The sequence below is a fragment of the Hylobates moloch genome, unplaced genomic scaffold (genome assembly GCF_009828535.3).
Source record: "Hylobates moloch isolate HMO894 unplaced genomic scaffold, HMol_V3 SCAFFOLD_5, whole genome shotgun sequence".
Taxonomy (NCBI): Eukaryota; Metazoa; Chordata; class Mammalia; order Primates; family Hylobatidae; genus Hylobates; species Hylobates moloch.
In genome coordinates this window covers 57,986,271-58,012,895 of record NW_026652280.1, presented here as the reverse complement: position 1 = coordinate 58,012,895, position 26,625 = coordinate 57,986,271, and the positions used below count along the sequence as shown (strand labels likewise).

The window sequence follows — 26,625 nt, the reverse complement described above, 5'->3', positions numbered from 1 at the left end:
AATTTCCTATTTCAGCAAATACCAGCATCTTCCATCAGCCAGCCAAGCTAGAAATATTACCCTTGACTCCCTTGTCTTTACTTCCCCACAATACGACTATTTTCTTCCCCATGAATACTACTCATTTTTGTTCTCTCTTCTTTATTCCCCCTCCATCTGCTTTCAAACTCCAAACTACATGTAGGTCTGTAGTAACTGCTTTCTAACTGGCCTCCTAGCCTCCAGCCTCCAGCCTCCTTCCCCTCATCTCTTTCTTTCCTACACACCACTGCCATGGTTCTCTTCCTAAAACATGACCATGATCAAATTATGCCCTTGCTTCAAAATATCAATGATTCAATACCAGGTTCTTAGGATTCTACATGTGATTCTGGCCCTACCCTTCTAGAAAATTCCTGTCACTTCCAGAAGAGTAAGAAAGCATAAAGCATAATGGTCAAAAACATAAGCACATAGATCACCTGGGTCTGAATCCTGGCTCTGTCATTTATTGGGAGGGGTAAGTTCCTAACCTACCAGTGTCTTGTTTTCTTCATCTGTAAAATGCAGGACAGGGGCCAGGTGCAGTGGCTCACGCCTGGAATCTCAGCACTTTGGGAGCATCGCTTGAGCCCAGGAGTTTAAGAGCAGCCTGGGCAACAGAGTGAGACTCCATCTCTACAAAACAAACAAACAAATGAATAAAAAATCAGCCAGGCATGGTGGCACACACTTCTGGTTCCACCTACTTGGGAAGCTGAGGTGGAAGGATCACTTGAGCCCAGGCGGTCAAGGCTACAGTGAGCCGTGATTGTGCCACTGCACTCCAGCCTGGGCAACAGGGCAAGACCCTGTCTCCAAAAGGAAATGGGGGATAATGGGGGCTACACTTACCTAAATCGTTGGGCTGTTTCTATTTCTGAAGATTAAATAGGAAAAGACATAACTGATACATTCTACGGATTACATAAATATTAGATAAAATTATCATCATCATCCAGCCATAGTAAGTAGCTGCTACTGCACGCACTTTATAATACCTTGGTCTTTGCGCTGAGAGAGCCTCTCTCTCCCCTTTGGAGGTTCAATACCACAGCCCTCAAGATCCAACTCAGAACACTACCTCCTCTCTAAGTTCTCCCACCTCCCTCAGGTGCTTTGTTACTCTTTCCCTTTGTGCTCTGTAGCCTTAACAAAGGCTACTGTTAAACACTTAGCACTGTGTATATTTTTATGGACTTGACTCTCTCTCCCACAACTAAAGTTTGAGCTCCTAAAGATTAGGGCTGTGTCTCATTAATATGTATATCTTCACCCTATTGCCTTGCACAGTGCCCGATTTAACAGGCACACACCACGGCTTTGCTGAATGAACAGATCTTTGTCCCTCACTTCATAAAGAACTAACGAGCTTGGCTTTGCAGCACATTATTTCCTTGAGAGCCTCAGACCATGTCTTCCCCCGTGCTTTGTGTCCTGGAAGAATGCACAGCAGACAGGAGCTGCTCAAAATGATTTACCTGGGCCAGGGCCACAGTGACACATTCAAATCTTTCCCTTTAGAGTACTATCTGTCTACGAGATTCCTAAAGGGCTGGACTGAATGAGGAAATATGAACCTTCACGTCAAGCTATCTATTACAAGGCACTTAAGTAAGACCATAACACTCTGTAACTTTTGCTTTCGAAATCGTATGATTTTCATTTCCTCCAGTGCCTAAGTCACTGTAAAGCAAAGTACAAGAGGTTTTTTCTTCCCAAGTTCTTATAAAGTGTTGACACTTGTGACCTGATTGTAAATTTTTATTTCCAGCATGACTTATTTATAGTCTTAATGTCATTCTCTATCAATGACCCAAAAAAAGTTTCTTTCAATTCTAGTAGAATTGCCTTTGACCTGTTGAGATTGTAAAAAGTTAAAAAGCTGAAGAAAATTTTAGCGAGTGGAATATTTCTCATTCCAACTCACAGATTTAAACATCAGATAGAGTGATTTTCTAAGAGGTGAAAGATCTATCTTAGCAAAAACTCAGAATTAGAGGGGGAAAAAAAAAGACCTGATATAAATTTTAAAAGGTTTCAATAACATTTCCGCCATGTAAACTTCAGCTGGCAAACAGGCGTATAACATACAAAATTGTTTCATGACAAATGTAAATTTCATAAGTGGAAAAAAAATCACTGTATTAATTTGTTTTGCATTGGTTAATTTTTAAAGAAAATGTGTTTTGCATTAAAAATGAGGCCTTCTCTTCTCAGTTCTTCCCAGAGTCAGGAAAAGCTGGGTTGAGAGGGTAGAAAAAAAAGATGTAGGTGAATTACTATTGATGCTAAAATGTAGTAAGTACAAAAGTTTAGTTACAAAATAGAATCTTAATTTTTATAAAAATAGAAATATATATATTTTATATATGAAATCTGAATGAACACAGACTAAGGGAATTTCTTTGGTTATATAATTATCAGTCTTGTAAATTTCCTTTTTTCCATATCTGTATTTTTGTATAATAAATTTGTATTGCTTACATAAACAGTTATTTTAAATAAAAAGAATATGCTTTTTGTTATAAAACTAGAAATGATTCTTTAAAAAGTTAAGACTGTTGTCATTTAAATTTACTTACCAAGAGCTTCTCCCCCGCCACTCCTCTGTTGTTAAAAACCACACATCTAAAAACCAGGAAAGCAATTTTTGTTATTTTTACACAATTCTTGCTCATGAGGTAGTATTAAAGTCATCTTACTGACACTGATTTAGAGCACTAAAAGATTTTAAAAATCTATCTTATAGGTGTAGTGTTTGACGATTTCATCTAAATGCAATGCACTAAAATAAAATTCCAGTTCTCTTAATTCCACATGTGGGTTCGAATTAGAAAATTGTATACTGAAGTGATGTTAATTTTTCCTACCAAGAGTAGAATATTTCCAACTTCTTCCTACGCACATACGTGGGCCTCCAACAAGTGTTTTTAAAACAATTCTAAATACAAGTCAAATTTAAATGTTTTTGCTTTTTTTTTTTTTTGAGATGGAGTCTCGCTCTTGTCACCCAGGCTGGAGTGCAATGGTGCGATCTCAGCTCACTGCAACCTCCACCTCCCGGGGTTCAAGCGATTCTCCTGCCTCAGCCTCCTTAGTAGCCGGGATTACAAGCACCCACAACCATGCCTGGCTAATTTTTTTTTTTTTTTGTATTTTTAGTAGACACAGAGTTTCACCATGTTGACCAGGCTGGTCTTGAACTCCTGACCTCAGGTGATCCGCCCACCTCGGCCTCCCAAAGTGTTGGGATTACAGGCGTGAGCCACTGCATCTGGCCTTGTTTTTGCTTTAAACAAAGAAAAAATATATACCCTCTACCCACTGCATTTGTAACATTCATACGTATCTATTTATATTCTAAGAAACAGCTCTTGTTCCCTTAAGGCTCAGCAAACATGGACACCAGAATTTTACATGAGGTGTAAACATCACAGGTAGAGCCACAAAGAGCCAGGCGCCGGAGCTGGTGGGATGGGCCCCATTATGCTACTGCTTAGCGTTCAGTTGACCTAGGGAGGAAAGATGACCTTGTGCTTTCTCTGATCCTGTTTGCATCTGCTGGGTAAATGGGCTCAGATCAATGTAAAGGGCTTAGATCAATGTTGGCTCAAGTAAGTACTCGGTGAAAGTTAGCTATTAGTAATAATGGTAGTTGTAGTGTCGTGCTGGTTTCAAAAGTTATTCAGTACTTAAAATATGTAACTCTCATTTAACTTTCAGGCAGCCACAGACCCAGATATGTATTTTTACCATCCTTAGACAAAATCTTGATTTGTGTCTACACAGGTTCTCACTGATTTAGTGAGTCTATATTCATAACAATTAAAATTCATTTTGTTTTTGTCTGATTACCTATTCAATCAACCAAGGCCATTTAAGATTCCAAATCTCTTCTTGCAGGGTGCTGCTGAGCACTGTACAGGTTCTAAGCAACAAAGAACCTACTGCTGTATAGAACATACACAACTCTGACTCTCTTCTCAGGAAGGTTAGATCTCAAGGCACACCACCTTCATTTAATGTGGTATGCAGGCTATGTTCTTGCAAAGGAATTTTCTTGCAACTGAAAAGTCGTATAGAAAATTTTATTAGGCCCAGTTGAAAGAAGAGAAATCCTATTTGAGAAAAAACTAGAAAGATTACATTTTATTAACTCACCTAAGATAAATCTTTTTGTTTTTTGAGACCGTGGTCTCACTGTCACTCAGGCTGGAGTGCGGTGGCGCAGTCACAGCTCACTGTAGCCTCAGCCTCTCGTGCTCAGGCAATTCTCCTGCCTCAGCCTGCTGAGTAGCTGGGACCACAGGTGCACACCAACACGGCCCAGCTAATTTTTTTTTCTTTTTTTTTTGAGACAGAGTCTCGCTCTGTCACCCAGGCTGGAGTGCAGTGACATGATCTCGGCTCATTGCAACCTCCATCTCCCAGATTCAAGTGATTCTCCTGCCTCAGCCTCCTTAGTAGCTGGGATTACAGGCACGTGCCACCACATCCAGCTAATTTTTGTACTTTTAGTAGAGATGGGGTTTCCCCATGTTAGCCAGATTGTTCTAAAACTCCTAATCGTAAGTGGTCTGTCTGCCTCAGCCTCTGAAAGTGTTGGGATTACAGGCGTGAGCCACCGTGCCTGGCCAGCCTCGCTAATTTTTATAAGTTATTTGTAAAAACAGGATCTCACCATGTTGCCCAGGTTGGTCTCTAACTCTTGGGCTCAAGTGATCCTCCTGCCTTGGCCTCCCAAATGCTGGGATTACAGGCATGAGCCACCGTGCCTGGCCAGAGAAATCTTAAATAAACTATAAATACATTCAGAAAAGTCAGAGTAGGCTCAGTGACTCCTTTATCTTTTCTTGTTAAAAACAATGGCAAGATGTCTTGATATAAATAAAATTTCAGTTGGCCATTTGTATTTACTTGCATAAGCACTTAAGTCACACAGGAACCAGTGCTAACGTTAATTATGACCTTGAAACTTGAAGCTCCCAGTCATTCAGAAAAGAACCACTTTAGAGTACAAACATTAAATAAGGATTAAAATGGCTTCTGGAGCAAGATGTCATCATGTGACTGCCAGTGAGAGAAGGCAAGAACATTAGTGAGGGGAAAGAAAAAGATCATCTGCAAACTCATGAAAAAGCAGCCTGTACATCTGGGATTTTCTTCTCAACTGCAGAGTGGGATATTTGCACTTTCCTTCAGGCAACTTTGGAAAGTGGATCACAGTTCTGGTAGCTCTTGCTAGAGGACGAATTGTACTGACCACTCCATAAGACTTTGATCCTAACAACGTTCAATCAGTAGCAGTCATCACTGCATACTTCAAGCCCTGGACGTGGGGCAGAGAGATAAGGAAGAATGAGGAAGCAAAGCAGCTACAGAGGACGGCAGACAGAAGGTTGCCATCCTGCCCTTTCTCCCACTCCAGCTGGGGATGAGCAACCAGCTCTTTTCACTTAATCCCTTTGCTACCCTGACAGTCATCAGGATACACTGAGCTAAAAGGGCTGGCTGTGAAACTACTATTCCTAAGGCACTGAAAAATCTCTTAACCTCTTCTTCTTTTTTTCTTTAGAGATAAGGTCTCACTGTTGTCCAGGCTGGCGTGCAGTGACACAATCACGGCTCACTGCAGCCTCAACCTCCTGGGCTCATGTGATTCTCAGCCTCCCGAGTAGCTGGGACTACAGGGGCATGCCACCACGTCTGGCTAATTTTTAAATTTTTTGTAGAGATGGGGTCTCCCTATGTTGCCCAGGCTGGTCTTGAACTTGTGAGCTCAAAACAATCCTTTTGTCTTGGCCTCCTAAAGTTTTGGGATTACAGGTATGAGCCACTGTGCCCAGCCTGTTTTTTTTTTTTTTTTTTTTTTGAGACAGAGTCTTGCTGTGTTGCCCCTGCTGGAGTGCAGTGGTGCAATCTCGGCTCACTGCAAGCTCCACCTCCCAGGTTCAAGCCATTCTCCTGCCTCAGCCTCCCGAGTAGCTGGGACTACAGGTGCCCGCCACCACGCCTGGCTAATTTTTTGTATTTTTTTTAGTAGAGACAGGGTTTCACCGTGTTAGCCAGGACGGTCTCGATCTCCTGACCTCGTGATCTACCTGCCTTGGCCTCCTAAAGTGCTGGGATTACAGGCATGAGCCACCACGCCCAGCCGCCTCTGTTAAGCTTCTGTAACAGCTCTCTCCAATTAATTTTTACAGTTACCTCAAACAATTCTAAAGGGCGTGTATATGAGGGAAATTGTTCTGCAAAGCATATTTTTCGTACATATTTGAACTATATAATTTTTTTCCTGAAAACAAGGAAAATATAAAGAGAAGAAATATCAAATAAAGAACAAATCTGGTAAGAAGAACTTTCTGTGACAAGATAACCCATTAACCAGGGAAGCAGGTGGGTGTCCTTTAATGAAGGTTAAATAAAAGGAAGAGACTACCTATAGCACAGAGTTTCTCAATCTTTAGTACTATGGACATTTCAGCCCAAATAATTCTTTGTAGCAGTGCTGTCCTGTGCATTATAGGATACTCAGCAGCATCTCTGGCCTCTACCAACTAGATGCCAGTAGCACATGCCACAGGCATAACAACCAAAAATGTCTCCAGACATTGCCAAATGTTCCCTGGGGGAAAAACTGCCCCTAGGATGAGAACCACTGTCACAGTGAGATGGACCAGAGAGCCTCGAATCTGCTCAGGCTTGAACCCTGGAAGTCAAGGTTGCAGTGCTGTGATCACACCATTGCACTCCGGCCTGGGTGATGGAGAGCCTGTCTCAAAAAACAAAAACAAAAAAAGAAGCAGACTCTGAGCTTGGGCACCTAAGAAAAGCAGCGAAACTTCCATAGGTTTTGAGTACCTGTCTAGGCCTAGTTTCCAAATCTGTGATTTTATCAGGCAATCTGAAATATTTCAGTTCTAAGATTCCCCAAATCTTTAAGTCTAACAATAGAAATGAAAATCAGCAAAGGGTAGAATGAGAGGAACATTCAGGGATCAGCTAGTCATATGATTGATTTCAGGTAATAATAATAACAACAGATACTGTTTACTAGTGTTTACTATGTGCCAGATCATGTTCTAAGCACTTTACATGAATATTAATATTGGAATAACTCATTTATTCATTCAATAATATTTACTGAACTAAAGATTGAGTTAGAGCCTGTAGTAGAGAAACAAAATATCAACATAAGGTTCCTGGCCTCAAGGAGGGTACAATCTAGTTAGATTGAAAAGATATGCACCATATTTTCAGTTGAGTGACTACAACAAAAGTAATAAAACAAGACAGTATAGGATTCAATGTCCAAGGAGTGGTATAGACAATAAAACCCTATGAGGTCAGGATGGGCAAAATTAAGAAAGGCTTCATAAAAGGTAGATAGATCTTATGTTAGGACTTGAAAAATAGTAAAGATTCCAGCAAAAGGCAAGTGTGAGATACATTGTAAAGGGAGTAATCCAAGCAAAGATATAAGGTGAGAATGTATTAAATGTTCTAAGGGATGAAAAATCAATTACCAGTTGAAAAGTGGTTACATGGACAGTAACAATAGAAAATAAGAACGGAAAAACAGGTTAGGACAAAAATAAACATAAGGCTCTGAATTCCAGGTAAAGAGAAGATAAGGAAGTTCTGCCTCTAGTAATGTCCAGGTAGATCCTTTAGGGCCAAGCTTTCCATAGAATAACTATACTTCTTGAAAAAATATAAAGGCAGTAGAGAACAACAACGACGACAACAAAAAGCTGCAGAAACTGAATGGGAGTTGACACTAGGAAAATGAAAACCATACTGGGTGAGTTTTCAATTTTTACAGCTTCTCCTTTTTTTACCTGAGGGAAGGCAGTAGTTGGTTATCACTCAATGATAGATAAAAGTTGGACAGAAATGCTCAGTCTCTTGGATGGGCGCGGTGCTCACACCTGTAATCTCAGCCCTTTGGGAGGCCAAGTTGGGTGGATTACCTGAGGTCAGGAGTTCAAGACCAGCCTGGCCAACACAGTGAAACACCATCTCTACTAAAAATACAAAAATTAGCTGGGCGTGGTGGCAGGCACCTGTAATCCCAGCTACTTGGGAGGCTGAAGCAGGAGAATCGCTTGAATCCAGGAGGCGGAGGTTGCAGTGAGCCAAGATCACACCATTGCACTCCAGACTGGGCAACAACGGTGAAATTTGGTCTCAAAAAAAAAAAAAATAGGGGAAATGCTCAGTCTCACAGGCTTGAAGAACTATTAAAACAGTTTGGGGCAACAATAGAAGTTGAAAAACAAGCAGAAAAAAAATCTTAGAATGGATACACAGAGAAAGAGCACTAAATTCTGACTAAAAGCTGGGCCCAAATCTCTAGCTGATCCTTCATCTATACATATGTGAAACATACTACAAGCAACCCAATTAAGGCTAAAAAAACTGGACAAAGATTTCAACTGTGATTTACAACAGAGGAGAGAGAGTTTGAAGTTTGAGCGCAGCCAAGTTAACTATCTAATAAAACAAACAAAAAGCAACACTCTTTGGGAAAATATAACAGAATCCAGAGTCTCTACAATGGATCATTCAAACTGTCCAGAACACACCCCCAAATTGCTAAACCATGAAGAAACAGGAAAACATGACCCATACTCAAGAGACAACCTAACTGACCCCGAGATGGTCCAGATGTTAGAACTAGCAGATGAAGTTTTACAGCAGCTACTATAACTCAAGAACATTAAGGGTGGTGGGGTGGGGGAGCTTGTAAAGAATTTAAAAAAAAAAAAAAAGAAAATCTCAGCACAATAAAATTTATTACAATGGAAATTCTAGAAAAAAATATAAAATCTGAAATAAAAAATTCACTGGATTTGCAAATTGCAGCTCGAACATAGGACAAGAGGAAAAAGGTCCAAAAAAAGTAGAATCTCAGTGATTTGTGAAACAATATAAAAAAAAAAAATACATGTAATTGTGGGCTGGGCATGGTGACTCACCCCTGTAATTACAGCACTTTGGGAGGCTGAGGCAGGCAAATCACTTGAGGTCAGGAGTTTGAAACCAGCCTGGCCAACATGGTGAAACCCCGTCTCTACTAAAAATACAAAAATTAGCCAGGCGTGGTGGCAGGTGCCTGTAATCCCAGGTACTCAGGAGGTTGAGGCAGGAGAATCGCTTGAACCCAGGAGGCAGAGGTTGCAGTGAGTCAAGATCATGCCACTGCACTCCAGCCTGGGCAACAGAGCAAGACTGTCTCAAAAAAAAAAAAAAAAATCCACCACATTAACAATTACATTAAATGTAAATGAATAAGAACCTCAATTAAAAGATGGAGATTGTCAGGATTTAAAAAAAGCAAGATCTGGCTGGGCACAATGGCTCATGCCTGTAATCACAGCACTTTGGGAGCCCGAGGCAGGTGGATCACCTGAGGTCAGGAGTTTGAGACCAGCCTGGCCAACATGGCGAAACCCCATCTCTACTAAAAGTACAAAAATTAGCCTGGTGTGGTGGTGGGTGCCTATAATCTCAGCTACTTGGGAGGCAGAGGCAGGAGAACTGCTGGAACCTGGGAGGCGGAGGTTGCAGTGAGCCAAGATCATGCCATTGCACTCCAGCCCAGGTCAACAACAGCGAGACTCTGCCTCAAAAAAAAAAAAAAAAAGAGCAAGATCTAACTACATGCTATCTACAAGCAATACACTTTAAATACAATGACATAGATACTCTGAAAGTTAAAGTGTAAATAAAGATATATCACACAAACACTCAGCAAAAAAAGAACGAAGTGGCTATGATAATATCAGGTAAAGCAAACTTCATGACCAGAGGTTAAGAAGAACATTTCATGATGATAAAAAGTTAATTCATAAGAAGACTAATAATCTTAAATGTGTATGTGTCTAACAGAGCTTCCGTATATATGAAGCAAAATTAATAGAATTAAATGGAGAAATAGAAAATCTACAACTATATTTTAAAATGCTTCTATCAATAAAAGTGAGCTGTAAATAGTCTGAATAACATTATCAATATTAACCAAATTTAAATGTATAGAACACCATATTCCAACAAGAGAATACATATTCTTTTCAAGAAATGATACTATCTAAACATTTCCAAGCTTACTAAGGTCATAAAGGTGGTAAAACAAATGAACATAATTCATGTACCTTTTTCTAAGATGCTTCAGAAATCAAATGCAGTAATTAACGTGAGTATATTATTCACTATTACATGCCTAACTCATGATTATCACATGGTAATGGAGAACACTGAAAGTCAATTCATAATTCAGGAACCTCATTATTTCCCGTTTCAATTCTTTCCCTATAAAATCTATTATCTGAGTAGGAAACATGAGTTGTTTGCCTGTCATGTCTTGAATCTCCCTGATAAAACTGAGTCCCAATGATATCACAGGTATACATTATCATATTAAGCAACAATCATGGGATTGCAAGAGCTAGGTTTTCCCAAGCTAAGAGCCGAAGGCATCCAAGGGTATACAATACTAGTAAAGAAGGGTTTTCAGGAACTATCAACATTTCAAAAAGCCTCACAGAAGTCATATGTTTATCTGTAATAAGCCTGTACATTCCAATCTTTTCTTTTTTAAGATGGAGTTTTGCTCTTGCTGCCCAGGCTGGAATACAATGGTGCAATCTCAGCTCACTGCAACCTCTGTCTCCTAGGTTCAAACAGTTCTTCTGCCTTAGCCTCCCAACTAGCTGGGATTACAGGCGTCCGCCACCACACTCGGCTAATTTTTGTATTTTTAGTAGAGACGGGGTTTCACCATGTTGGCCAGGCTGGTCTTGAACTCCTGACCTCAGGTGATCCACCTGCCTCAGCCTCCCAAAGTGCTGGGATTATAGGCGTGAGCCACAGCACCTGGCCCTACATTTCAATCTTAACCCTGTCACACACAAGCTAATTTTGATCAAATTACTCTTTTGTTAGTAATTTCTGCTTTTTGTTTGGTAAAATGGGGTTTATAATATGTATCTTGAACTGGGTATATACTAAGTAGGATAACCTATATATAATGCCTGGCATGGGGCCTATCATGTGGCAGGCACTCAGCAAAGCTAAATTTAATTGTAACCAACCAAAGTGGCAATTCTGGTTATTTCTTGCTGATCATAAGTTCTAAGCGGCCCTATGAATTTTTTTAAAAAAAGAATAGCAAGTTAATATTTAATTAATGCAGTTTATTTTTTAGGTATATTTCAAAACCAGTGGCCACAAGGGAAAAAGAGTCAAAGGTATCTTTAATGTGAAGAAGCTGAAATGAATGATACAACTAGCATCGCTAATTCTTTCAGTGATCTTATACTATTTTATTGCAATCGTTTCCCTTCCCTGCTTTAGCTGTGATCCTAAAATTTACTCAGCTGCTTTCTGATGTTCTCATATTTCATTTCACTCATTTGATTTTTAGCTGTGTCTCTTTGGTATTTTTGTAGATTTTGTCAATAAACACCCAGCTGAACTGGCCCTATTTAATAAGCAAAGTGCTCTAAATTTATAGTGCTTGTAAGTAACAGTTGTTACTCCAGTGTCACAAGTCACTGCTGGAAACCATATTACCCAAAACAGACTCAGAGGCATGGATTACAGGACAATGTCGATTCCAGCGGCCACTCTACCTTAGCAAGACATTTCCTTCCTTCTCTCTGTACTACCCTTTGGCTTGCCAGGCACACTGTCGTCTCTGGGCTCTCTTGGAATGGCATCTTCTTGGTATTAATAACGGTAAGGTGTAGGCAGTAAGTATCTCATTTTAATCTGACCAGATTACAACAGTGGGGCTTTTCCCTAAGCCATATAATCAATGGTCCTAATTCACTTCTTAAGGTTTCATAGCTGACACTTACAAAATGTTTGCCATAGGCCCGGTACTAGTCAACATTCTTTACACACATTACATGCAATCCACACAACCCTGTGAGGTCTAGGTATTGTTACAGATGAGAAAACAGTTGCTGAGCGATGACATAATTTGTCTGTGGGTAGGCAGGTAGTGTACGACAGAGCTAGGATCTGAACCCAGGCAGATCCGACTCAAGAATCCACTTAACCACCTCACTTCACTGCCCAGCACTACCTAAGCTGTAACACTCAGGTCTCTTTTTCCAAAGAAGACCGGTGCGCTGAACACAGAGTACCCTTTGAGGGCATGCCAATTCTGATAAAAAGAGCTTTGTCCCTGAAGGTTTAATTGAGGTGCCATGTTATAGTGGAACAGCTAACAATTAGTGCCCTAGAGAATGGGACCACTTGTCAGTCTCCACCATAACTTTTTCTGGAATAACAAGAAAGAAGCTAACCTCTTCATTCAGTGCTTTCTAACATGCATTACTCAATCTGGCTAGTCTCACAAATGATCAGTTAACCGCCTTATTCCCAAAAGTTTAAAAACCAAATTATTTTAACAACAACAAAATGAGTTACTGAGAAAAAAATATTCTGGTGTTAATTTAAAATGATTTCTTATCTAAAACATTGCTTTTAGATGAGGGAAAGCGTGGTCAGAACTAACCCTTCTGTTTTGCTGTCTCGTTTTCCTTAGTTCAGCCTCTCTCATCCCTCCTCCCTCAGGAAGTCTGTAGCTAGACTCCCCACCCCTGTCCCCCACCAAGGCACCTCTAATGCTGCAGGAAAAGCTAAATTGCATCTAGAGCTACGATAACTTCAAATGACATTTACTTGCTACTTCCTCTACATAAAATATTCTCAGGATCACTTTTTTTTTTAATTTTTTTTTTTTTTGAGACGAAGTCTTGCTCTGTCACCCAGGCTGGAGTGCATGGCACAATCTCGGCTCACTGCAACCTCTGCCTCCTGGGTTCAAGTGATTCTCCTGCCTCAGCCCCCCGAGTAGCTGGGATTATAGGTGGGGGCCACCATACCCGGCTAATTTTTGTATTTTTTAGTAGAGATGGGGTTTCACCATGTTGGTCAGGCTGGTCTCGAACTCCTGACCTCAAGTGATCCGCCTGCCTTGGCCTCCCAAAGGGCTGGGATTACAGGCGTGACCCACTGTGCCCGGCCAGGGCCACATTTAGGAGCAAGTTTTAACAACTTTTAAATAATGTCCTACACTGAGTCTCTCAAGAATATAAATGAACAGTGACATCCTTGCTACCAGTAGGTGGCCTCTGCAATGAAGAATAAGAGATCCTAATTCTGTCAAACCATACCAAAAAATTACTTTTTTCTCTAAGTAGGAAATAAAGTAACAAGACAGTAAGAAATGTCTTAAAACACAAGTTTACTATCTTGCAAAAATCCGAGTGATCCTTTTGCCCTGTTTCTCTCCTTTCTCTGTCAAACTCATCGAATGTGTGATCCATTCCTGTTCTGTCTACTGAGGTCATCTACCCAGCAGCTTGGCTTCCTTCCTCATCGCTCTACTGAGATCCTCTCAGGTTTTGCTTTATTCATCCTCCTTCTCAAGTTGTATGTGACACCGCTGACCCACTCCTTCCCTCCATAAAATGACCCTTTTGGCTCTTCTGATATTTCTGAATCCCAGTACTGCCAACTCTTGACTACTCAGCGGCACGAGCTGCTAGTCACCTCCCAATATCCATCCTTCCCTTCTTCCTCAGCAACAGAAGTCCCAATTTTAGTTGGTACGTGGCTGTCCAAAATAAAGATATGATTTTCTTTTTTTTTTTGAGATGGAGTCTCGCTCTTGTCACCCAGGCTGGAGTGCAATGGCGCAATCTCAACTCACTGCAACCTCCGCCTCCTGGGTTCAAGCGATTCTCCTGCCTCAGCCTCCCAAGTAGCTGGGATCACAGGCACCCGCCACCATGCCCAGCTAAAGTTTTTGTATTTTTAGTAGAGATGGGGTTTTACCATGTTGGCCAGGCTGGTTTCGAACTCCTGTCCTCAAGTGATCTGCCTGCCTTGGCCTCCCAAAGTGCTGGGATTATAGGTGTGAGCCATCATGCACGGCCAAGATTTTTCAAGCTTCCCTTGCAGCCAAGAGTGGGCCAATGTGATACAAGCAAAAGTGGTGTGCACAAATGCTGGGATGCATCTTTAAAGGAAGATGGTACTTTTCCTATTCCTGCTTTTTTTCTCCTTCTTGGGTGTTAGAATGCAAATGTGATGGCTACTGCTGAAGCATCCATGTTATGAAGCAACATATTAGGTTGGTGCAAAAGTAATTGGGGTTTTTGCCATTAAACATAATGGCAAATTACTTTTATTTTTGCCATTACTTTTAATGGCATTAAATTTGCTATTACTTTTAATGGCAAAAACCACAATTACTTTTGCACCAACCTAAGAATAAAAGCAGCTTAGGTTCCTGACACTGACATGTGCCATACAAGCTGTGATCTACCTTCTTAGATTTTTACATGAGAGAGAAATAAGTTTATATCGTCGCTATTATTTTGAGTTTTTTGTCACTTACAGCCAATCCTGCTCCTTTCTGATGTACATTTCTCTGCTGCTGCACAGTCTTTGCCACTTTGACTAGACTGTATGCTCTTTGGGAATAGGTTCTGATATTGTACTTTGCAGCACCAAAATACTTATGACTGATCTAGATTTCAATGAACTTACAACTGTATAATTCTGGATGGGTCATTCTTGTTAATATTAGTTGCGGGTGGAATATAATGGTAAATGAAGGCTCTCAGTTTTATTTTTTTTAATTTTAAAATTTTTTCTTTTTTTCCCCCAAGTAATAATGGCTCTCAATTTTAAAAAGTCAAAAGATGATTCAGATTTTATTGGAGTTACTGTTTTTCTTTTTTTTTTTTGAGATGGAGTCTTGCTCTGTCGCCCAGGCTGGAGTGCAGTGGCGTGATCTCGGCTCACTGCAAGCTCTGCCTCCCGGGTTCACGACATTCTCCTGCCTAAACCTCCCAAGTAGCTGAGACTACAGGCACCCGCCACCACGCCCAGCTATTTTTTTTTTTTAATATATTTTTAGTAGAGACAGGGTTTCACCGTGTTAGCTAGGATGGTCTCGATCTCCTGACCTCATGATCTGCCTGCCTTGCCCTCCCAAAGTGCTGGGATTACAGGTGTGAGCCACCACACCTGGCCTTTCTCCTTGTTTTTGTTGTAGTACTGGAAATCAATTCAGAAAATGGGAAAAGGATTTAAGAAAACAAGATATTATTCATGTACATAAAATAATACCTATTAGGCTATATTACTGGAGATTTTTTGGAATGAATGGTAAGGTTTCTAACTACTTTATCAATCATATAGGTGTAAATTGTTAGAGAGAACTGCCTTTTCTCCAGCTTTCTGGTTTCCATGAAGAGGGCTTCTCTCTAAACATACTTCTGGTCTTTTATTATTATTCATTGTTATTATTTTGGTTTTTTTTTTTTGGTAGAAATGGGTGGTCTCACTCTGTGGTTCAGGATGGTCTCAAACTCTTGGGCTCAAGCAATCCTCCTGCCTTAGCCTTCCAAAGTGCTGGGATTATAGGAATAAGGCATTGCACCTGGCATTCCTGGCCTCTCTTACTTTACTTACCTTCCAGGAGGTGGTAGACATAACTGATTAATAAAATTTGAAAGAATTTATCTGGCTTAGCAACTTTCTCCTCTTGGGGGCAGGAACTATCCAAAAGAGTACATACTGCAATCCACCAGTGAAGATGGACAGGTTATCTTCATATAGGCAGGCCAAACATTCCCCATCTCATTCTATTTACCTTTTTTTTTTTTTTTTTTTTTTTTTTTTTTTGAGCCAGTGTCTTGCTCTGTCACCCTGGCTTGAGTACAACGGTGCGATCTCGGCTTACTGCAACTTCCACAATCTGGGTTCAAGTGATTCTTCTGCCTCAGCCTCCCGAGTAGCTGGGACTATAGGCACACGCCACCATACCTGGCTAATTTTTGTATTTTAGTAGAGACGAGGTGTCACCATATTGCCCAGGCTGGTCTCGAACTCCTGACCTTGTGATCAGCCCACCTCGGACTCCCAAAGTGCTGGGATTATAGGCATGAGCTACCGTGCCCAGCCTATTTATCCTTTTCTTTAAAAAACTGAGACAGAGTCTCACTCTGTTGCCCAGGCTGGAGTGCAGTGGCGTGATCTTGGCTCACTGCAACCTCCACCTCCTGAGTTCAAGCGATTCTTCTGCCTCAGCCTCCCAAGTAGCTGGAATTACAGGCGCATACCACGATGCCCAGCTAACTTTTTGTATTTTTAGTAGAAACAAAATTTCACCATGTTGGCCAGGCTCGTCTCAAACTCCTGACCTCAAGTGATCCACCCGCCTTGGCCTCCCAAGGTGCTGGGATTACAGGCCTGAGCCACCATGCCTAGCCTCATTCTATTTACCTTTGACTTACATAGTAAAGCGTTTGCTCACAATTATCTTAAACAAACTTAAGCCTAGTTTCCATCCCATCCATCCTGAATTTTGAATTAGTGCACCTTAACAGAAAAGTACTTTGTTTTTGTTAGTTTTCAGGTAGACGGAAAAAAACAGTGGTTTAACATCAATAATAAACCATTATGTCTCCTTTGACCATATGCTGGGAGTTAGGTTCTCTCTAATGTCTAAATCATATCTCATATCTCACCAGTAAATCATTGACAGTTCCCTGGTGACCTGACATAATTCATGACTCTCCCTAAACCTTCAACCTTTACACAAGATAGTAACTGGGACAGGATGGCAAGTGCACCCTGTGCTTCAGGGATGTTCATACTGAAGATACTGAAACTCTCATGTATGGCAGATATGGTAACATCTATGTACTCCCACAAGCAAACTACATGTTCCTCTATCCCAAGAGGTAGATTTGCTTGTACTCGTTCTTTTGAATTATAAAACATTTTTTTTTTTTTTTGAGATGGAGTTTTGCTCTGTCGCCCAGCCTGGAGTGCAATGGTGCGATCTCAGCTCACTGCAACCTCCGCCTCCCGGGTTCAAGCGATTCTCCTGCCTCAGCCTCCCAAGTTGCTGGGAGTACAGGCACCCGCCACCACGTCCAGCTAATTTTTTGTAGTTTTAGTAGAGACGGGGTTTCACCATGTTGGCCAGGCTGGTCTTGAACTTCTGACCTGAGGGGATCTGCCCACGTCGGCCTCCCAAAGTGCTGGGATTACAGGCTTGAGCCACCATGCCTGGCCTATAAAACATTTTCTACCCTGGCCAGGGAATAGAAGATGAGGGAAGGAAGACATAAACATTTTCTTTTTTTTCTTTTTTAAGACAGAGTCTTGCTCTGTCACCCAAGCTGGAGTGCAGTAGCTCACTGCAACCTCTGTCTCCCGGGTTCAACCATCTCGGCCCACTGCAATCTCTGCCTCCCAGTTTTAAGCAGTTCTTCTGCCTCAGCCTCCCAAGTAGCTGGGATTACAAGTGTCCACCACCACACCCAGCTAATTTTTCTCTGTATTTTTAGTGGAGATGGGGTTTCACCATGTGGGCCAGGCTGGTCTTGAACTCCTGACCTCAGGTGATCCACCCGCCTTGGCCTCCCAGACTGCTGGGATTACAGGCATCAGCCACTGTGCCTGGCTGACATAAACATTTTCTAAAGACCCACTTTGTGCAGGGCACCCAACTAAGTACTTTACACTTATTTTTTTTTGAGATGGAGCCTTGCTTTGTCTCCTAGGCTGGAGTGCAGTGGCACCATCTCAGCTCACTGCAACCTCCACTACCCAAGTTCAAGCGATTCTTGTGTCTTGTAGATTACAGGCGCATGCCACTATGCCTGGTTAATGGGGTTTCGCCATGTTGACCAGGCTGGTTTCGAACTCCTAACTTCAAGTGATTCACCCACCTCAGCCTCGCAAAGTGTTGGGATTACAGGCATGGGCCACCACACCCAGCCTACTTTACACATTCTAACTAAACTCTGTGAAGTAGGTGAGAATGCTGTGATAAGGGAAGTTAAAATTACACATATTACACAGCTTTTCACAAACCCTGTTATCTGCTAGATCCCATGCTACAGTACCAATGACTTAGATCATTTTGGTACCTAAAGACTCAACTTGGCCTTGCGCCAAACTGCCAGATCTATTTTTATTCTTAGTGGTCTTTAAAACTACCTGGCTTTCTGTGGTAGGTTGCAAAAATATTTTGAAGCTCTTCCTATCAAGAGGCAGAGTCTATTTCCCTACACTTTGACTCTAGGTTATCATGTGACTTGCTTTGACCAGTAGCACTGTGGGAGTTCTCAGCCTGGGCTTCTAGAGGCCCTGCAGCTTCTGCTTTTGTATTTTTTTTTTTTTTTTTTTTTGCGATAGAGTTTCACTCTTGTTGCCCAGGCTGGAGTGCAATTGTGCAATCTTGGCTCACTGCAAACTCCGCCTCCCGGGTTCAAGCGATTCTCCCTCAGCCTCCCGAGTAGTTGGGATTACAGGCACGTGCCACCATGCCTGGCTAATTTTTGTATTTTTAGTACAGATGGGGTTTCACTATGTTGGCCAGGCTAGTCTCGAACTCCTGACCTTGTGATCCGCACGCCTCAGCCTGTGGATGAGTGCTGGGATTACAGGTGTGAGCCACTGCGCCCGGCGAAAATCTGGCAACCTTTATAAGCAATGGACAAAAAGTATGTGCACTGGCAACTCCAGAGCTTGTAAGACTCAGTCCTTGAGTTTCAACCACATTGTTTTTATTTAATTTTTTATTTTTTTGAGACGTAGTCTCACTCTGTTGCCCAGGCTGGAGTGCAGTGGTGCAATCTTGGCTCACTGCAACCTCTGCCTCCCAGGTTCAAGCAATTCTCCTGCCTCAGCCTCTGGAGTAACTGGGATTACAGGCATGCGCCACCACACCTGTCTAATTTTTTTTTGTATTTTTAGTAGAAACAGGGTTTCACCATGTTGGTCAGGCTGGTCTCGAACTCCTGACCTTGTGATACGCCCACCTCGGCTCCCAAAGTGATGGGATTACAGGCGTGAGCCACCGTACCTGGCCCCAACTTTTTTATTTTTTTTGAGATGGAGTTTTGCTCTTGTTGCCCAGGCTAGAGTGCAATGGCACAATCTCGGCTCACTGCACCCTCTGCCTCCCAGGTTCAAGCAATTCTCCTGCCTCAGCCTCCTGAGTAGCTGGGATTACAGGTGCCCGCCATCACACCTGGCTAATTTTTGTATTTTTGGTAGAGACGGGGTTTCACCATGTTGGCCAAGTTGATCTTGAACTCCTGACCTCAAGTGATCCACCCGCCTCGGCCTCCCAAAGTGCCGTTATTACAGGCGTGAGCCACTGCACCTGGCCCACATTGTTTTTAAAAGCAGTTCTAAGTCTTGAGAGACAGCTCAGGCCAAATCTAGAAGCAGTAATTTAAATATGTACAAAAGGCTTTATGATCTTCTGTACTTTCTGAGCATGACTAAGTTTTAGCCAAAAAAAAAAAAAAAAAAAAAATGGAACCAGGCCGGGAGCATTGACTTACGCCTGTAAGAGACTGCAGTGAACCATGATCATACCACTGTGCTCCATGCTAGGCAACAGAGCCAGATTCGGTCTCCAAAAAAAAACAAAAACAAAAACAAAACCCCAAAAAACAAAAGAACCAAGCCTCACATCTAACTGTATGGTGCTTAAACATGGAATAATAATGAATTCCTGCTACTGCTAAGCAAATTTCTTGAATATAATTCTTGAACATCATATCATAGTTCTTGAGAGAATGTTACTTCGTGGACAAAATAGGCTATTATTTATAAAAGATAAGAATTAACTTGTTAAAATTGAGTTAGCTATCATGGAATTTTCCCCTTTACATCAAACATCAAAATGTTCTTCTTTTCTTTCTTTTTTTTTTCTTTTTGCCCAAGGTGTCACTTTGTCATCCAGGCTGGAGTCCAGTGGCACGATCATGGTTCACTACAGTCTCTACCTCCTGGGCTCAACTGATCGTCCTACCTCAGCCTTGTCAGTAGCTGGAACTATAGGTGCATGCCACCATGCCCGGCTAATTTTTGTAGACTAGGTCTCACCATGTTGCCCAGGCTGGTCTCGAACTCCTGGGCTCAAGCAATCCACCGGCTTTACGCCTTCCAAAGTGCTGGGATTACAGGCATGAGCCACTGTGACCAGCCTAAAATTATTTTTTTAAGGTAAACTTACCATCAGCTTTTCACACAAGTGTTTCAAGTTTAACAAAAGATACAACTCTAAATACAACTCACAGAGTGTTCCATTACAATAATTATCAGCTAAAAAAAAAAAAGCTGTGGCACAAAAAATCAGTACCTTTTATAATGACTCTACTTTAAGATTCTAGAGCTGAACTTGAAACTTAAAGTTGCTAAATCACTTGCAAAAAATTAAATTGTACCTGGTGACTGAGCTTAATAATGGTTACTCAGAAAAGCTGTGGCATCATCAACTGGAGACTAGCCAAGTGCACCTGCAAACTCAAGTGGTCAGAAGAGGCAGAGATCACCTTTGATAAATAAGGACGACCTACAAGCTGATTCTGAATATTTTTTGCACTTGGGAGCTAGCCAGGGTGACAAGATTAGTGAATCCGGGCCCCAGAATGTGGCATGAGGGCCAGTGTGTACCCTCTCAGGGGTTTGTAATTGCTGTTCTCCCTCCGTAACACTCTCTCCGTTGGGGTGGGGATGCGGGGAAGGGCTCAGTCAATGCTCAGATGATTCTAATTTCATTCATTAATTCAGCCTAAATCTGCAGGGTGTCTACCATGCTAAGTGACATTTCTTGTAAGATGATTCAGTTATGCATCTTCCTGAAAAAAAGAGGAAAAAAAGAATGCAGAGAAAAATAATAATTTAAGGGACTGCTTTTCTATGCAAAAAGCACTAAGTATTTCTGAAACAAACATGTAGATATATTTGTACTTCATTTGGAATGGATCAAGTGAAAAAAAAAATCTTTTACTGGTACCTGTATCCTAATTCTTCACTAAGATGGATCATATGAAGGATATATGACTCCTTGCTTGTTCCAGTGAGGCCAGGCAACAATAAGATAGTAGGTCTGGTGCTGGCATCCATATAACACGTACTGTTATCATTATCAAACCAGTCCAGTGAAATCTGTCCTCCATCTGCAGTTTTAATAAGTTCACTGAAAGGAATAATTCAGAAGACATTACTATTTACATGTTTTAAGTCATGTCTTAATTTTGGTTTAATTCTAAACACATGACATTATTTGGTCATCAAAAAATAACATTTTTCCAGCATTCACGAACACACACCCATATCTCGATCTACATATCATTTTCTTTAGATTAGAAGGATTTTATGCAGATTAGTACCATCAAGTATTTCCAGCAACCTCCGTACAAGGTCGTATATAAAAATGAACTGCTAATTATTAAGATAAATGAATACTTACTCATTACTCTAAAACACCCAGCATTTAACCCTTGTTTGATTGAGGTCACTCAACTAACGTGACAGGGAAGTCTGAATAAGTAAAATGCTGATCTAATCTCTGACCACTGCTCTAGCTCTTTGGACTCAATAATGCAGTCTCCTTGTATAGTATACTTCAAGATTTTCTTCTGAAATAATTTAAAGTATTTCTCACATAGTATTTATGAACTTACAGAATTTTCCCAAACAAACAGTGCAAGTTCCAGGCAACAAAATAAACTCCAGAAGGATAGATGACTAAGGGAAATTAATAACAGGCACCATTTAAATCTGGTTCCTGATAAATCCTGGACCGTATCTTTAACACATCAAGAGCTATTATCATCAAGATCCCATTTGCCTGTCAATAGGAAGTCATTTTACACCAATAAATCTCCCAAAACCCAAATTAAGTGGCATCCTTCTCACCCCACCCCCACTCCCAGTATCTGCTACATATCAATGAATGAATGCAGATCATCAAAAGATCTGGGTCTTTCTGACAGATGTATGACAAACTGCGAGAGAGTAATCCCCAAACACTTCTCTCATCCTAAAAATAAACTATTTACATCAGGTTGGCGGTTAGGCGGGGGCCAGGAGGCAAATACCTGCAGCTGGGGTATTTTCCTGCAGCTGGGGGTGGAGCCGGGGACACACCTTCCATTTTCATTCCCTCTGTCTGTTCTATATACTTCCTAAAGCAGATACTCTATTAACCAAGAACTGGGAATAAGCAAACAAAAAAACTGTGATTTTGCAGAAATGACTGAAAACGGAAATTCACTTACTTCCTGTACTGCACCGGGGGCTTCGAAGTGATGAAAGGTCTAAGCAGGGTCTGTCCTCGACTCTCCCAGCACCAGACCGTCGGGTAGTACGTTTCTGTAACCACGGGACAGTGGTCTTGAAGGAAGCGGCTGAAACTCTCACCCCCCGTCACTAACTGGGGTTTCTGAAGGGAAAAGCATTATCAGAGAAGGGCCCAGAGCAAAGTTTCTGCCAACCGTAAACCAGAAACCGGCAAAGACTTGTCGCTCGCGCGCGCGCTCCCTCCGATTACATCTCTTTCTGGAGGGCTGACGCAAAAAATTCACAGTCACAGAGGACTGAAACGGGGGTTTCGCCAGTGCCCCGAGGGGAAGGCGAGAATCGCGATAAGGGAGTTTGTTTTTACCTCCGCCTCCTGGGTTCAGGGGATTCTCCTGCCTCAGCCTCCCGAGTAGCTGGGATTGCAGGCGTCCGCCACCACGCCCGGCTAATTTTTTGTAATTTTAACGGGGTTTCACCATTTTGGTCAGGCTGGTCTCGAACTCGACCTCAGGTGATCCACCCGCCTCGGACTCCCAAAGTGCTGAGATTACAGGCGTGAGCCACTGTGCCCTGCCGGGAGTCATTTTCAAAAGCGCCACGGCGTTCCCCAGTGCGCCGCCGGCTTCGCGATCCGTGACCGGGCAGCGCCGCAGCGCGGAGGTCAGCAGGGTTCAGGCTGCGCTCCGAGGACCACCCGGTCCGGACCCCCAGGGGGCGGGCGAACGGGCGGGGGCTGTTGGCTTTCCCGCGCGCGCTGGGGGCGGCCGCTCGGGAGCAGCTCGCCGCTTGTCCCCGGGGCTGCCAACCGCCCCTGGCCGCGCAGCCTCGCGCCGTGCCCGCTACCCTCGCTCCCGGCCCAGCAGCCCGCGGCCCTGCGCCTCCCCTGGCTCACCTTGGCAATGCTGCTCAGGTAGTAGCAGGCATAAGCGACGCTGAAGCCCAGGATCAGGGATAAGCCCACCCCCGAGCCGAAGAACCCCACGCGGACTTGGTGTTCTAGGTAGAGGGAGAGCTCCCGGGACAACATCCGCAGGTCCATGGCCAGGCGCTGCATGGCCCCCTGAGCGCGGCGCGCGGGTCCTGCGGCGGGAGGAGAGCCGGCCGGCGAGCGGGCGAGAGCGCACGCAGCGCCGCTGCCTACCCCCGACTACAGCGTCTCCTGCCGGACGGAGCGCGGCTTCCGACAACGGGCGGGGCGGAGCGGCCCAGGGAGGCGTAGCCCGAAGCTCCGACCGCCGCCCGCTCCGCCCCGGCTTCCTGGAGCCGCCCCCACTGCCGGCCACTCAGGAACCTTCCAGAAGCGCGGTTCCAAGACCGGCCACCCGGAGGGCGGGCGGACCGGTTTCTCCCGGCGAGGTCGCAGTGGGCGATGGGGAGCCCCAAGGGTGGGCGGAGAGCTGACGGGCCGGCCGCGCTGGTTAAGGCCCCGCACCTGCTGCCCCAGTGACCTTGAACGATTCCGCTCTGCGGCGGGTGTCCCTAAACTAGCGGTTTAAGGTATCAGGTAAGTGTGCCTTGCATTCAAAGATTTGGGGAGTTAATGCCAAAGATATGTTAGCAGATAAGAATCCCACATCCTCTAGACGTTTGCGTTGGTCCTCAAGACTATGGAAAGAGAAAAAATATTCTATGAGCATTCAACAGTGAGGACATCATACTCGACTCTGAATCACTCTGTGAATCTTTTTAGTTGCTAAGTGTCACTTAAATGAGAAGTGGTCTCTGAAAATAAATGAAAAGGTCAAGAATAGCAACCGGGATTCAATTGTTAAAAGCCTATTTGTGGTTCATTAATGCTTTGAATTTAGAGACTTATGGAAATTCACACCGATTACCTAATGTACGGACAAGAAACCATTTATGAAGTGGGGTCTCCAAGGCTTATTTACGGCAATATGATAAATCAGGATACTTATGGGTATCTGAAATGGTTGGAAGATTTAATAGCCTATGCCTATTGTTATAAACTCCTCACTCAGAAAGGTAGGAAGAATGGCAAGACTTAAACAGACGAAACAAGGGAAAGTCCTGTCTAGATTGTGAAAAATGTCACAGGATTATAAATTAATGATGTAATTTAGATGGGGACATGAGACAGGCCAGAAGTGAGCAATTTATTTGGCTTCGATTTGGTCATTGCAACTTGGTGGTTGGCTGCAACACCCAAAATAATTCCATTACCTTTACTGAGCCTGTTTTTTTCTTGTTTTAATAACCTGTAGTGTAACAATTTCTACTTTATAGAGTTCCCGAGAGGACAAAATAGTGTATGTACCGGACTCCCCGTGAGCAGAAGTAATTTTCACGCTCTGGCTCTCACACCTGAGCACACATAGCAAACGTGAATGCATATGCTGGTTGCCATACTTGAAACTTCATAGCATTCTTCATAACCCCTGCACCAGCCTTCTGCACTACCTACCAATAAATGCATGCATATTTCAGTTCAAGTTTGTTCTGTTTTTTTTTTTTTTTTTTTTTTTGAGACAGAGTTTTGCTCTTGTTGCCCAGGATGGAGTGCAATGGCGAGATCTCGGCTCACTGCAACCTCCGCCTCCCGGGTTCAAGCGATTCTCCTGCCTCTGCCTCCCGAGTAGCTGGGATTACAGGCATGCACCACCACACCCAGCTAATCTTGTATTTTTAGTAGAGACAGGGTTTCACCATGTTGACCAGGCTGGTCTCCAACTCCTGATCCACCCGCCTCAGCCTCCCAAAGTGCTGGTGAGAGGTGACAACGTGCTAGCAGCCCTCGCTAGCTCTCGGCACCTCCTCAGGCCACGGCATCCACTCTGGCCGCATTTGAGGAGCCCTTCAGCCCGCCGCTGCACTGTGGGGGCCCCCTCTCTGGGCTGGCTGAGGCCGGAGCCAGCTCCCTCTGCTTGCAGGAAGGGTGGAGAGAGAGGCGCCGGCGGGAACCGGGGCTGCTGTGCGCCGCGATCGCGGGCCAGCGCGAGTTCCGGGTGGGTGTGGGCCTGGCGGGCCCTGCACTCGGAGCGCCAGCCAGCACCGCCGGCCCTGGACAGTGAGGGGCTTAGCACCCAGGCCAGCAGCTGCGGAGGGTGCCCTGGGTCCACCAGCAGTGCCAGCCTGCCAGCGCTGCACTCGAATTCTTGCTGGACTTCAGCTGCCTCCCCACGGGGCAGGGCTCGGGATCTGCAGCCCGCCATGCCTGAGCCGCACCCCCCGCCCCACTGTGGGCTCCTGCCGGCCCAGCCTCCCCCACGAGCGCTGCCCCTGCTCTGCCGCGCCAGGTTCCATCGACCGCCCAAGGGCTGAGGAGTGTGGGGCTGATGGGGCAGGACTGGCGGGCCGCTGCGGCCCCGGTATGGGATCCACTAGGTGAAGCCAACTGGGCTCCTGAGTCTAGTGGGGACTTGGAGAACCTTTATGTCTAGCTAAGGGATTGTAAATACACCAATCAGCACTCTGTGTCTAGCTCAAGGTTTGTAAATGCACCAATCAGCACTCTGTATCTAGCTAATCTGGTGGGAACTTGGAGAATCTTTATGTCTAGCTAAGGGATTGTAAATGTACCAATCACCACCCTGTCAAAACGGACCAATCAGCTCTCTGTAAAATGGGCCAATCAGCAGGATGTGGGTGGGGCCAGATAAGGGAATAAAAGCAGGCTGCGTGGGCGAGTAGTGGCAACCGGCTGGGGTTCCTTTCCACATTGTGGAGGGTGTGTTCTTTTGCTCTTTGCAATAAATCTTGCTGCTGCTCACTCTTTGGGTCCGCACACCTCTTTGAGCTGTAATGCTCACTGCGAAGGTCTGCAGCTTCACTCCTGAGCCAGTGAGACCATGAACCCACCAGAAGGAAGAAACTCCAGACATGCCGCTTTTAAGAACTGTAACACTCACCGCGAGGGTCCACGGCTTCATTCTTGAAGTCAGTGAGACCAAGAACCCACCAATTCCGGACACACTGGGATTACAGACATGAGCCACCATGCCTGGCCCAGTTTAAGTTTAAAGTGAAAATATCAAATAAAATGTTTGTCTGAGCTTGGGCACTATACCAAAATACCATAGCCTAAGTGACTTATACATAAATTTATTTCTCACTGTTCTGGAGGCTGGAAATCTGAGATCAGGGTGCCGATGTGGTTGGGTTTTGGTGAGGGCCCTCTTTTGCCTTGCGGATGGCTTCTCTTTTGCTGTGTCTTCCCATGGTGGAGAAAGGAAGCTCTGATGTCTCTTACTCTTCTTTTACAGGCACCAATTCCATCATAGGGACCATGTCCTCATGATCTCCCCTAAACCTAACTACTTCCCAAAGGCCGTGCCTCCTAATACCATCACCTTGAGGCACTAGGGCTCCAACATATGAAGGTGGAGGTGGGGGATACAAACATCGATGCCTATAATATTTTATAACCATCATGGTATGTAGAAAATAATACTGACCTAGGAATAAAAAACAGCTCTGAACTTATCCACCAAACGTAGGCAA

General features: G+C 43.6%; 1 protein-coding gene across 3 annotated transcripts in view; it reads right to left on the bottom strand.

The window, feature by feature from the left end:
• Positions 1–23,323, bottom strand: part of ABHD3 (abhydrolase domain containing 3, phospholipase) — an 84,488-nt gene extending 61,165 nt beyond the window's left edge. The window contains exons 1-4 of one of the 3 annotated variants that reach the window (XM_032152661.2): positions 23,060–23,322; positions 22,146–22,309; positions 20,879–21,061; positions 2,604–2,649 (exon numbers count right to left, since the gene is read on the bottom strand). In XM_032152661.2, the coding sequence (XP_032008552.1) occupies positions 2,604–2,649; positions 20,879–21,061; positions 22,146–22,309; positions 23,060–23,221 (555 nt within the window). In that variant the 5' untranslated portion in view covers positions 23,222–23,322. Of the gene's footprint in view, positions 1–2,603; positions 2,650–20,878; positions 21,062–22,145; positions 22,310–23,059 lie in introns of all 3 variants that reach the window. The other 2 variants (XM_058438565.1, XM_032152662.2) reach the window with 2 other exon arrangements.
• Positions 23,324–26,625: the final 3,302 nt, after the last annotated feature.